The sequence below is a fragment of the Vitis vinifera genome, chromosome 3 (assembly GCF_030704535.1).
Source record: "Vitis vinifera cultivar Pinot Noir 40024 chromosome 3, ASM3070453v1".
In the NCBI taxonomy this organism is placed as follows: Eukaryota; Viridiplantae; Streptophyta; class Magnoliopsida; order Vitales; family Vitaceae; genus Vitis; species Vitis vinifera.
The window spans coordinates 1,013,574-1,026,652 of record NC_081807.1 but is presented as its reverse complement, the minus strand read 5'-3'; the positions used below and the strand labels follow the sequence as shown (position 1 = coordinate 1,026,652).

At 34.4% G+C, this 13,079-nt stretch overlaps 2 protein-coding genes across 4 annotated transcripts; both read left to right on the top strand.

Annotated features, from left to right (window-relative positions):
* Nucleotides 1-2,531: 2,531 nt before the first annotated feature.
* On the top strand, nt 2,532-7,421 carry LOC100253759 (probable alkaline/neutral invertase B). 3 transcript variants are annotated; one of them, XM_010649021.3, is made up of 6 exons: nt 2,532-2,809; nt 3,710-3,834; nt 3,951-4,440; nt 4,755-5,186; nt 6,103-6,661; nt 6,951-7,421. In XM_010649021.3, exons 3-6 carry the CDS (start codon nt 4,009-4,011, stop codon nt 7,244-7,246), a joined length of 1,719 nt encoding a protein of 572 aa, XP_010647323.1. In that variant the 5' UTR covers nt 2,532-2,809; nt 3,710-3,834; nt 3,951-4,008; the 3' UTR covers nt 7,247-7,421. The 3 variants fall into 3 exon arrangements, with proteins under 3 accessions (XP_010647323.1, XP_002276670.1, XP_010647321.1); XM_002276634.4 differs by having other exon boundaries at nt 2,542-2,916; XM_010649019.3 differs by lacking the exon at nt 2,532-2,809 and adding an exon at nt 2,952-3,526.
* A 420-nt stretch (nt 7,422-7,841) lies between these two features.
* Nucleotides 7,842-13,008, top strand: LOC100265794 (uncharacterized). The gene is made up of 6 exons (XM_002273297.5): nt 7,842-8,473; nt 9,915-10,114; nt 11,534-11,674; nt 11,800-11,880; nt 12,479-12,603; nt 12,691-13,008. The coding sequence occupies exons 1-6, from the start codon at nt 8,251-8,253 to the stop codon at nt 12,737-12,739; spliced, it is 819 nt and encodes a 272-aa protein (XP_002273333.1). The 5' UTR covers nt 7,842-8,250; the 3' UTR covers nt 12,740-13,008.
* Nucleotides 13,009-13,079: the final 71 nt, after the last annotated feature.

Here is a 13,079-nt window from a genome sequence, read left to right as displayed (position 1 = left end):
GGAGAGTAAGTCAGGCTGCAGCGGTCATATCTGGCCACCTTGCTGCTACCATAGCGGATTCCTTGGTATAAATATATTTGACAATTAAAAACTTTAAAATAGAAAACATGTTATTTTTAAAAAAAAATTTTTAGTTGTTTTTAATTGTTTGTAGAATTGTTTTAAAAAATAATTATATAAATATTGATGATAATTAAAAATAAAACATTAGATATAAAAAATATTTTTTAAAATATATTTAACAATATTAAAAACATTTGATGTCTCTAAATAATTTTTTTTATAAAATATTAAGGTTCCGATTGATAACCGTTTTCATAAAATTGTTCTATAGTGTTTTATAAAATAAAAGTATGTTTGAAAACCTAAAATGTTTTAAACCGTTTTTAATGTTTTTAAATATATTTTAAAAATAATTTTTACAATCAATATTTTATTTTTAATCATTTTATATATTTATATAATTATTTTCTAAAACAAATTTTAGAAAACAATATAAAAAAATTAAAATATATTCTTTGAAACCATTATTTAAATAGTTTTTAATTATCAAACATTTTTTTTTTTAAGAATAAAAAATTGTTGTTGAAAATAGTCTTCAAACATAACTAAAAAAACTGCTTTTGAAAACAGTTATAATTTGTCGAGGGCAATGAGTTAAATACTTGCTTAATTAAATACAAACTTTGGCACATAATAAATCGGGTCACGGGTTAGTGCATGAACTGCCCCCACCTAATTTCTATGTTTAACTAATCAAATTAAATAAATCTTTTATTTTATTTTATTCAATATTTTATTTTATTTTTGGCAGAGAAAAAGCCACAATCATGTGTGTGAAAAGGTATTTAAAAATTGAGGTTTTGTTGGAAAGCTGCAATGGCCCCAATGAGTAACTTTACCTGCACATGGGCATAACTCAGATTACTTTTGATTTTTTTTTTTTTTTTTCCTCCATCAATGATTAAAAACAACCCTTATTTATTTATTTATTTTTAATTTTAACTTGAAGTTGATATTGAATAGGAATTTTGAAATGATAATTTTGATATTATGAAATATTTGTTAACCCTTCATTTGAAGTTTTTTTTTTTCGAGTTAAATTATTATTTTTATTTTAATAAAATTAAATAAAAAAATATTAGCCCAATTTAGATAAAGATTTAGACATTAATTACTAAAAGTCAAAAAAAAAAATTGAGCTCTATCTATTTATGTAATTGTATGAAAGACACATTCAAAAAAATTAATACGAAAATTGAAGAATGAGGAATAGTGTTATTTTTTAAAGATGTTTATTTAGAAGTTATTTAATAAATTAATTTAATGACTTAATTGACTTAATAATTTATATTTGATAAATAATTTAATATTACAATTTAAAGTAAAAATAATAATTTAAAATATTAAATCAAAATAATTAATTTATTCTTAATTTTAAATTATTTTTTGCTTCATTTGCCTATCCCAATAAGAATATAATATACTCAAGAATTATAATTCTAAATTTATGATTTATTTTTTATAATAAATTTTTTAGGGTTATCTTATATATTTAAATTTTAAATATTAATGTTTTATTATTTAAAATTAATAAAAATAAATATGAGTTTAAATTAATGAGGTTAATTATTAATTAAAATTATTGAAGATAAATGTGTTAATTTGAATTTGATATTTAAAAATAAATAATAAATTTTAAGTTAATAACTTAAATATAATTTAATTTAAATGATTAAATAATAAGTATTTTATCAAGAGTCATACCAACAAGCAAAAAAAATCTGAATGTAGAAAAGAAAAGAGTCAAAAGAGACACGACAGCCATCTCAGTGGAATGGCAGCTTGCGACAGATTCACACAACCAAAGAAAGCCGATAGAAATTGTAAAAATAAAACAAAACCCTAAAAAGTTTTTTAAAAAAAAAAAAAAAAAAAGGGAAAAAAAGAAGAAGAGGGTAAGAGAAAGAGAGAGTTCTCAAACACTCACCTAACTTTTACCGGCGGTGTTATCGGGATTTTCTAACCGTACACGTGCACAATGTGGACAGGAGTCACAGGATCGCCTGCGGGACGTCACATTATTGAGTGACCGAACCCCAATGCATTGACCGATGAGGTTCCTCCACGTCACTTTCCACTTTCTCCTGTGCGGTTGTACCCTTTTGACGTCGGTGTACTCTGTGGCCCGCAGTCACAGAGGATCTTGAATTGGGACGGTGCCCCTCTCGTTCCCTTTCTAAATTTAATTTGTTTTTTTTTTTTTATAATTAAAGGAGCTAATAATTTTTAATTTTTTTTATAAAAAAGAATGATTAATAAAAATATTTATAAATTTTAAGTAATTTTATTTTTAATAATAATAATAATAAATGAGATGTTTTCGCGAGTCAAAGTGGGTTTTAGAACATAAAAGACAAAATAATAATAAAACAATAAATAATAATTTTCTTAACAAATTTAGCAAATAATTAAATAATTTCCAAAAAAATTAATTATACGTGTTGTATGTCCCGGAAAAAGTGAATCTCTTGTCCTGGTAATAAGAATTGAAATCCATGCAAAATAAATTTCAGATCTAAAATTTTGAATTTCATTTTTTTTTTTTTTTTCGATTCAAACTCTGAGAGAGAATTTGGATGGTCAGATCAATGGCGGCCAGATAGACGGTTGGGCTCCACCCTCCGATCGGGTCTTCTTGCATGACGCACCTGCCGGTCACCCTCTACCAATCTTACACAGCAGTTTACCGGCTCCTCAGGTCGCCTGTCGCCTGTCACCTGTCACCTGGTACCTTATAAAGTTACACGTGAGCAGTGGTTAATGTTTCTTTCATTTCATTTATTATTAATTTCTGTAAATTTTTTAAGGTTTGTTCTTTGATCTTTAATGCACTGTTGAAGTTGAAGAATCAAGGTAAATGGGATTTTTTTTTTTTTTTTAATTGTTGGTGTTTTTTTTTTTTGAATGATGTTGCATTTTATGGGTTTGTTTAATGGTGGTGATTCATGTTCGGTTGATGAGAAAATCCTGGAATATGAAGTGGGAATGGTTTTAGAGAAAGCAAAGAAGCTTAATTTTGCTAAATATTTGCACTGGGTTGGTTGGGTTTTTTGTTTTTGAAGATTATGCATTAATGTTTTTGTTCAGCTTCCATCCAGCTGTTTCATGTTTGGTTCCCGAGGAATTTTGGAAAAGAAAATGGGCTGAATTTATGGTTTTATAATTCTGGGAATGGGTTGGAAGAGAAAAGCAAAAGAGCTCGATTGAGTTGGTTTTCTTAGTTTTTCGCGAGATCCTTCGTTAACGTTTCTGTTCAATTCTGCGGATTCATGTTTGGGTCCTGGGAAAAATCTGGAAATCAAAACGAGTGGAATTTGAAGTTCTGCTCTTCTAAAGTAAGGTTTTTAAAGAGGGCTAAAAAGGAAAAACCTCACTGCGGGCCAGCACAGGGGCTGATTGGGTAGTATTGTTTTGTTGATTTTGTTTCTGGCTGTTGGAAGGATGAGGAAAAGGATAGCGAAAGGTTTGGATTTGGTTTCTTTTCCAGAGTGTTTTCTAGCATTTTCTTTTCAGTTTTACCACTAATTCTGAAACCCAAGTAGAGGCATGAGGTTAAATTATCATTTGTTTTGTTCTCTAATTTTCTTCCTGGTTCTTGGAGACCAAACATAGGACTTATGTAATGCCTGTATCTCTCAAATTTCAGATGTTATATGTTTCAATTTAATTGGAGTTGGAGTGTGGTCAGTTCCGTACTTTTCCTGTCCAAACAGAAGCTATTCTGGCTGCTCAGTTCTTCACTTCCTTGAGCTGCTTCAAACCTGTGACTCTGTGAGTACTTGTGTATTGGATGTTTTATTCAATGTCTGAAAAGCTTTGTCTATAATTTTTATATTTGTACTTGTAATTTTTTTTTGACTGATTCAATTATATTCATCAAATACCAGATAGTTGAACACTGAATCAGCCCGGATCACCCTTTCTCTGTGATTGAGAATTTTAGAAATGTCTGAGCTTTCCCCTAAATTGGGTCAGAATGGAACTATAAAAAACATTGATTCTTCAAGTACAGTGGCTGAAACTGAAGACATTGATTTCTCTAAACTTTCTGAAAGGCCAAGGCCTTTGACTATGGAGAGACAGAGATCGTACGATGAAAGGTCATTCTTGAGCGAATTATCTGTTGGAATGTCACCCCGGCTCTCCATCAGAAATATTGATAGTTATTCCCGAAATATAGATCATCTTGATACCGTATTTTCTCCATGTAGACGGTCTGGGTTTAACACACCAAGGTCAGCGATGGACTTTGAGCCGCACCCAATGTTTGCCGAAGCTTGGGAAGGTTTAAGGCGTTCATTGGTTTTTTTCCGTGGTAAACCAGTTGGCACCATTGCTGCTTTAGATAATTCTGACGAAGAACTTAACTATGATCAGGTGATGGCTCTATATCCCTCTTATCCCATGTTTGATAGATTCTCGGTTCGACTATTCTAGTATACTACAAGCAGCATTGTTCTTTATTTCCTATGCACTAACAAGCTTGGTAGCTGACATGTTCATCTGGTTTATAGAATTATGGTATAATCCTGTATAAATAATGTTTTCCCTTGATTGTTCTTCTCTTTGAGCTTGTACATGTGTAAGGGAGAGGCTCCTTCTCTTTCTTGGTTAATTACCGATCCATGCCCCAAGTTTCAGAGGCAGTGAAGTTGGAAAATGTGATTTATTAACTTTCTCTAATCTCATAGGTGTTTGTGAGAGACTTTGTCCCAAGCGCATTGGCTTTTCTGATGAATGGGGAACCTGAAATTGTAAGGAACTTTCTCGTAAAGACTCTTCGCCTTCAATCTTGGGAGAAAAAGGTAGATCGTTTCCAGCTTGGAGAGGGTGTAATGCCAGCCAGTTTTAAAGTACTCCATGATCCAGTCAGGAACTCCGATACTTTAATAGCTGATTTTGGTGAAAGTGCAATAGGAAGAGTGGCTCCTGTTGATTCTGGATTTTGGTGGATTATACTGCTTCGGGCATACACAAAGTCTACAGGAGACTCTACCCTAGCTGAACTGCCTGAATGCCAGAAGGGTATGCGCCTTATTCTGACTTTATGCCTTTCTGAGGGGTTCGACACATTTCCTACTCTTCTCTGTGCTGATGGGTGCTGTATGATTGATCGAAGAATGGTGAGCTCTGCCATTTTTTATTTACTACATAGTTATTGGTTGATAATTATATGATCTTTCACTAGCTTAAACACTTTTAGTTTGTAGCACTTCCATTAGAAACGCTTTTGAGGAGAAGCACAGTGTTTGGATGTAAATTAAAAAAAGTGCTCTGATAGTGTTTTTAGTAATGTGTTGTATAATAATAAAACAAAAAAATAATTTTTGAAAGAATCACCTACTAAGCGATTCTCTAGATGTTTTAAAGTGATTTCCATAAGTTTGTCGAACACCTAATTTCCATCATAAAGCCTTTTCAAAATCACTTTCAAACAAGCTCTTAATCTTATGAGAGCAATTACTCTATATGAGAAGGAAGTTGTATGGATGCATTGGTAGGACAGTCATCTCCATTCAACTCAATGAAGTTTTGTCCAAATTAATTGGACCCAAACTATGATAGGATGCAACCGCAAACATTTCGGGTATTGGAAAGAAAGATTAACTAAAAATTAAGACTGAAATGTATAGAAAACATGTAGGACATTGTTAATACCATGATGCAGATCAATCAACCACATGACTATTTGGACCAAGTAATTGTGAAACTCAAGGTCATGTATAGAACCTTAAAGATTATTAACAAGAAGAGAGGACGCTGCAAGCATTTTTGTCATTGACATGAAAACATCCATTTCATCAAGAAACAAAAATTTAAGGATCAAATATGTCTTGGGTTTCCTACAATTGGTATCAAATATTCTAGGGCATGCCCCTGCTTCGGGCTCTCTTAACAATTAAACTTCCATATTCGCAGTAACTGTGGAACTGTAATTTGGAGTAATCTTCTGTGCTGATTATCAGTTTTTTTCCCCTTCTGTTTTGTTTAAATTTTGTTTGTCTTATTGTTTTTTTTTTGCTATATGTTTATGTTCAGGGTGTTTACGGGTATCCCATTGAAATACAAGCACTTTTCTTTATGGCGTTAAGATGTGCTTTGCTTTTACTTAAGCAAGATGACCAGGGTAAGGAGTTCATAGAACGGATAGTTAAACGTCTGCATGCCTTAAGCTATCACATGAGGAGTTATTTTTGGCTTGATATGAAGCAACTTAATGATATTTATCGATACAAAACGGAAGAGTACTCTCACACTGCTGTCAACAAGTTCAATGTAATACCTGATTCTATTCCTGAATGGATTTTTGATTTTATGCCAACTTATGGTGGCTACTTCATCGGGAATGTAAGCCCTGCCAGGATGGACTTCCGTTGGTTTTGCTTGGGTAACTGTGTTGCAATCCTCTCATCATTGGCAACCCCTGAACAATCCACTGCAATTATGGATCTTATCGAATCACGTTGGGAGGAATTGGTTGGAGACATGCCATTAAAGGTTTGTTATCCTGCCATAGAAGGCCATGAATGGCGAATTGTAACAGGGTGTGATCCAAAAAATACAAGGTGGAGTTACCACAATGGAGGATCTTGGCCAGGTATGTTTCTTCTTTCTTGGTCCTCTTGGCACAAAATCAGCATACAACAAACTGCGGATGCCCGGTTTTGGAAACTGCAAAAGTCTAGTTCATTTTGCAGTTCATAATGAATTATCATACTAGAGGGAAAAACTCATTACATTTTCTCGTAGAATTCATATATTTTTGTCCAAACATACACCTGCTGAGAATAGTGAACATGACAGTTCAACAGTCTGGTTCTAGTTTTCATTTTTGTCATAAATTCCTGGCCAGAAGTATTTATATTGCATTTCTTTAATGGATGCAGTGCTTCTATGGCTCCTCACTGCTGCCTGCATCAAAACTGGACGCCCCCAGATTGCGAGACGGGCCATTGAGCTTGCTGAGAGCAGGTTGGTGAAAGATAGCTGGCCAGAATACTATGATGGAAAGCTCGGTCGATTCATTGGGAAGCAGGCACGAAAATTCCAAACCTGGTCGGTTGCTGGTTACTTGGTGGCCAAAATGATGCTGGAGGACCCTTCCCATCTGGGCATGATCTCACTGGAGGAAGACAAACAGATGAAGCCCCTCATCAAAAGATCAGCCTCATGGACCTTCTGATACTATTTCTCCTTGTTTCCTCTCTACCTTAGCCTCAGTTTCAAGTTGAGAAGTGAGAACACACTTCTTCCAAATTCCAATAAGATATCTTAGCATGTAGTTTGTATTCTGTATTCTGTATTCTGTATTCTGTATTCTGTTTATATATGGGAAATCACATTTATTCTTTCTCCCATTTTTTCTTTTTGCTGTTCTGGTGGTTTTCATTTTCTCTGAAAATGGAAAAAGAAGTTGCTGGGACAGAAAATTGGAAGAGATTTTCATTGATTTTCTACAATAAGTTAGGCTGTGGGAATATAAATTCCAGAGGCTGAATGCAGCAGATTGATGGGAAATTAAAAGCGCATCGTCCCAGGCTCAGATTTGCTCGGGGCCCACAATCAAACAAGGACAGGGGGCCACTGTTCTTGGTCTGCAACTCTTTTAATTTTTGTAGCTATCTGGGTTATGAAAAAAGCATCAGTGCCTGTGACCAGCCTTTATGGGTTTTTACTTTTTATTAAAGCATAGATGCATACAAAGGTCTGTTTGGATTGGTACTCAGAAGTCAAAAACTCTTTTCGAGTGTTTTGGGGTCTGTTTGGGTTCTCATAATTGTCGCATTTGCAAATTAATAATTAAATTTGAACGGGAGGAAATCTCTGATGATAGCTACCGAGAAATTCTCTGAATCCACGAAGATGTAGAGGATTTTATAATAATTTTGCAACAGTCATTCACCAAACGACGTCGTTGAAGCGAGAGAAGTCTACTGAACAATTAAACGACGTCGTTTCAATGCCGCCAAGTCCACCTACAATTTTTCTATTTCCACACTGATTTTGGAAGCTTTGACGACAAAGCGAAAGTGCTTTCAGCCTTTCACACTCATCACACATCCAAATCAAAATCTCATTTTTTTTACCCGGACGCCCCACTGATTCTCCGTCCTCGCCCTTTTTTTTTTCCCTCACTTTCTCGCCGGCCAAACAAGGGCAAAAACAGAAAACAAAGGGACCACCGCCATGAGGCCTCCACGAAGACCGATCCACACCGTGTCCGCATGGGTTCGGCGGCAACCGCCCAAGGTCAAGGCCTTCCTGGCCGTCGTCTCCGGCATGGCTGCGCTGGCGCTGCTCCGCATCGTCGTTCATGATCACGATAATCTATTTGTCGCAGCTGAGGCCGTTCACTCTATCGGAATCTGTGTTCTCATCTACAAGCTCATGAAGGAGAAAACTTGTGCTGGTAATTGAAAATTTCTAGGGTTTCTGTTTTTCTGTGTATTTCGTGAGATTGGATTTAGCAAGATTTTGAATTTTCTTTTCCCTGCAGTCAATGCGATTGATTGCCCTTTTTAAATTAGGGTTGGAGTTTATTAGGGATTCCGGATTGGAATTTTGATAAAACAGACGTTGTTACCTATTTTTTTTAATGAGTTGAATATTTGATTTTTCTTTTTGGTATGGTAAGCATTTTTCTTTATTTTGGGGAAAGAAGAATTTTTTATTATTATTTTTGGGTTTTTTCCCCTTCTCTGTTGGGTTGCCGTGGGAATGAAAATAAAAGAAATTAGATTTTCCATTGTTTGGGAACCAACAAAAACTAAAGCCCGTTTCTACTTAACAGAGTTCAACTATCTTGCTTAGTTGAGTTGAAGTTTCCGTTTTGGAAACTAAAACAGCGTAACTCAAAACTTTTGATGCAGTATATAAATTTGTTTTTGGCGTGTATTTTGAGTTAGTGGGTTTATCACTGCATAAAGAGTAATCTATTGAGTTATTAATTAGGATTTGATATGATTTGAAGTGCGGTCTATAGTATTGTTTGTGATACCCTGATCATTGATCACTTTTAAATTTTTATTAGAAGTTATTTTTGAGGGTTTTGGGGAGGTGTAAGCTATTTTCTTTGGTTGCATTTTTGTGATTTTTAAGGATTCATATGGTCTTCATTTCCATAAAGGCCATATTGAAGGTTTTGATTTTGTTAAAAGGTCCTCCTTTTTATTAGCAAGTACCAGTAAGGTCAGTTATCATGATCTGATAAATTCAAAGCCTCAAAAAAGTGCTTGTGCATGAGTGTGCACAAAGTGAATTGGTTCTTATGCTATGGTACTGTTTCCCCTGCATCACCGCCATTAAATCCCAATGCTGTTGCACATTATTGCAATTTGAATAAACATGATACTTACATCAAGTAAATGGAATATGAGGAATTAGTTACATTAGGAATTAGTTGTTCTTATGCTAAATTATTCATTCATTTGAAGAGTTAAAGGGTCTTCACATGGCTAGGAATTAGTAATCATGTGCTCAAACAAGATCAACAATGAGATTTTACCATTTTCCTTCAAATCATGTGCTCAGAAAGGGTTCGAATGAAATTTTACTCATGTTGAGAAATACAGGGAAAAAAACGCTATTACTTAATTCCCCTTCTCCTGTTTTTATTAAAATGTTTATCTTCCATAAGTTCATCTGTGATACTTCTATGTAGCTAGAATTGCTTTGCTTCGGATGATATCTTTCTTGTAGCCCATCAACTTGATTATTTATCAGCAATTTTCTTCTTGATTTAAGTTATAGAGGTTTCCCTTATGCTAAGAACATTTCTTTCTTTAAATTTTCCTGACAGTAGCTAATGCCTTTCCATCATCCTATCCTTTTTTACTTTGGATTATTTGCAGGACTTTCACTCAAATCCCAGGAATTAACAGCTATATTCTTGGCTGTGAGATTGTACTGTAGTTTTGTGATGGAATATGACATACACACTCTACTTGATTCAGCTACATTGGGCACAACCTTGTGGGTTATTTATATGATTCGCTTTAGGTTAAAGTCCAGTTACATGGAGGATAAAGACAACTTTGCAATATATTATGTGGTGAGTTTTCAATTATTTCTATGTTAAACTTATCCTGTGTTTAATCCAAATATTGTGGGTTAAAATTTGACTCTGTAACTTATCTGGACAATCTCATTTGGTTAAAGAAGCAGTCTAATGGGTTTGTCCTGGTAGCTTGTAAAGCAAAGATATTTGATTCCAGAGTTGATTTTTTTTTTCTTAAATAAGAATTTTATTTAACTGCATCAATCAAATAGGATCCAACCCAGGCGATGATAATCCTTTTAAATAAAGAAGGTATAAACTTCCCTATAAACATACTCATAAATAACATGATTATCACTTGAGTGAAATATCTTTAGGGCATTTCTCTGGGGCATGACACTACACATCGGTGTTCTCTCATCCATGCATTACATTTAATTCGATCCTTATCACTCCTTACTAGTGTAACCATTTTCTTGATATCTTATGGTCAGATAATGTCAATTGACTTCCCCTTCATTTTTTCCAAAGTTAGTACTAGCTTTTCATCAATATATCCTACATATCACTTTCCCTTTTTTTTTTTTTTAGTCTTGCCAATCATTTATTTCAGCATTTTCCTTTTTGACTATGCATTTTATCAACATGTTGTTCTGGAATCCTAGTACTATAGACAAAGCACAGTTGGTTTTATATCTGTTTGGTTAGACTTTTCCTTCAATTAAGTCTTTGCATCTGTTCAGTAGCCAAATCCATATGGGAGGAGGATGCCCCTTAGATCTGCTTGTTGAATGATGGGAAGTGAGCATAATGTGGGTCAATGGGGAGATCAATTTTTGCAAGACCATTGGTTGGCTGTGGATTCTATGGATAAGGTTGTCTAATCAGGTGTACCACCTGCTTTTCTTACCGTTTGAAACATTGTGTTTTTTGGGTGAAGTCCGCTCAAGATGCAAATCCCACATGTGCAGGCTGCTAAAACAGAATAATTTTAGATTTATATTTATGATGCTTTTCAATTATATGCACACATATATGCATTTTAACACCTGGAGAAGGAATGGATGTGTGAATAATCTTCAAGATTTGGCAACGTCAGGATGTTCCTAACTTGGAATAACCTTTCTCTTCCCCTAGTTTTTTTACTTTTCTGATATTAGATACTTAGTGTGCATGGGCCCCTTTGTTGTATAATATTATTAAAAAGATATTTAGATTTATTTTAAATTAGAGTACTTAGTAAATAAAGAACAGAATGCTCTGGTGCTGTGTTATGTTCTATGCTGTTCTTAAATTGCTGTTCATACTTATGCTTTTGCTGTATGCTATTATGTCTTAGGTATGTGTTGATTTAGATGCATAATTACTTTCCTCTATCCTCTGCTGAATCATATTTTAGTTAACAATGTATTTTGTGTTTTGTTTTCCCTTTTCTTTCTGAAGTAATTTTTTTGTTCTTCAATTGGGTTGCAGGTGGGACCCTGTGCTCTGTTAGCTTTGGTTATTCATCCATCTACATCGCATCATTTTGTGAACAGGATTTTCTGGGCTTTCTGTGTGTATCTGGAGGCTGTTTCTGTCCTACCTCAGTTGCGAGTCATGCAGAACACAAAGGTAGTATCCAATGGACTGGAAGACAGTTAATTATGGGTGGTTATTTCTTTCTTGTTTTCTTTCTATTTGGGGCGTCAAAGATTAATGCTTTTCTCAATAATTTGGTCTTATTTTGTTATTTTCAGATTGTTGAACCATTCACTGCTCATTATGTATTTGCATTGGGTGTTGCGAGGTTCTTGAGCTGTGCCCATTGGGTTCTCCAGGTTTGATCTTGCAAATTAAATTTATGTGGCTGATGAATTAGTTTATGATTAGTTTCCTGCGATTGGGGGTTGAATACTTCATTTGAAATTGGCCCTAGTAGTCATTTTGACTTGCTCACTCTATGGAAGCAGCAATCTAGCAATGGGATTTAAGCAACTAAGATGGCATGATCCCTGCTTTTTAATGCAGTTTGATGCATCTAATGGGTCAGTCACATGGTGCAGAAGCACCACTATTACTATTGGAAATGCATCTTGATCAAATATGTGCCAAATGCTCGAGGGCACATGATCTTAAAAATATTCTTGGTTTTTTTTTTTTTTTTTTTTTTTTTTTTTTGCCAATGATATTGCAATTTATATAACATTTTAGATTCTTAAGTGCATTTCATTATAATGTGCCTCCATGTCATATCATAAATGTGAGCAAGAAAGACATGCCTCTAATTGAGCCCAAAATGCGTTTTGAAGTGAAATGTAGTACGTACCTGTAGGTGTTTGGTTCAGATTTATGGCCTTATGATTTACTTTTACATGTTCATATATGAACTTGTTCATTCATTGTGGTCTGTCAATGCCTTGTTATTACTCTCAACAGGTCTTGGATACCCGTGGACACTTGCTAGTAGCTCTCGGCTATGGATTGTGGCCTTCCATGGTTCTTATTTCAGAAATTGTCCAAACATTCATTTTAGCAGACTTCTGTTACTACTATATCAAAAGGTTGGTTGCAGATTTTTAAGGTTGTGTTGTTACAAAAGTGCTCAACTCTCTTAATATTCTTGTTAACAATTATTCTCTGCATTGCAGTGTTGTTGGAGGACAGCTTGTGCTGCGGCTTCCCTCGGGAGTGGTGTGACCAGTGATCTCTTGTGCTATACCATATGAGCATACTGCCCCGAAAATTAACTTAAGAATATAGGCCATGCGGCTGGATGCTCTTCTTTTTAAGTACCTCCTTCCTGCTCTACACGACGGTTCATGTTAGTATCTGGTTCTCTCTTGCATTCATGACTGAAAATCAAATGAGTCGATTGTAAAGTTGGGGAATGCATGAATTGGGGTGGATGTTTGAATTCAAAAACACAGTTGATTTTATCACAGTTGGGTTAACTTATTTTGTGTCAACACTAATCTTGAGCTTAAATCAAATCTGGTTTAAGTGATTTCAGAATTGAATAATTGTTTTCTCCTTCCCA

Bases quoted from the DNA above. Each gene is read 5' to 3' on its own strand.
- LOC100253759 (XM_010649021.3), top strand. From the start codon at position 4,009: ATGTCTGAGCTTTCCCCTAAATTGGGTCAGAATGGAACTATAAAAAAC. The intron at 4,441-4,754 runs GTGATGGCTCTA...CTAATCTCATAG, and splicing joins AAGAACTTAACTATGATCAG to GTGTTTGTGAGAGACTTTGT. The intron at 6,662-6,950 runs GTATGTTTCTTC...TAATGGATGCAG, and splicing joins CAATGGAGGATCTTGGCCAG to TGCTTCTATGGCTCCTCACT.
- LOC100265794 (XM_002273297.5), top strand. From the start codon at position 8,251: ATGAGGCCTCCACGAAGACCGATCCACACCGTGTCCGCATGGGTTCGG. The intron at 11,675-11,799 runs GTAGTATCCAAT...TGTTATTTTCAG, and splicing joins GAGTCATGCAGAACACAAAG to ATTGTTGAACCATTCACTGC. The intron at 11,881-12,478 runs GTTTGATCTTGC...TACTCTCAACAG, and splicing joins GTGCCCATTGGGTTCTCCAG to GTCTTGGATACCCGTGGACA.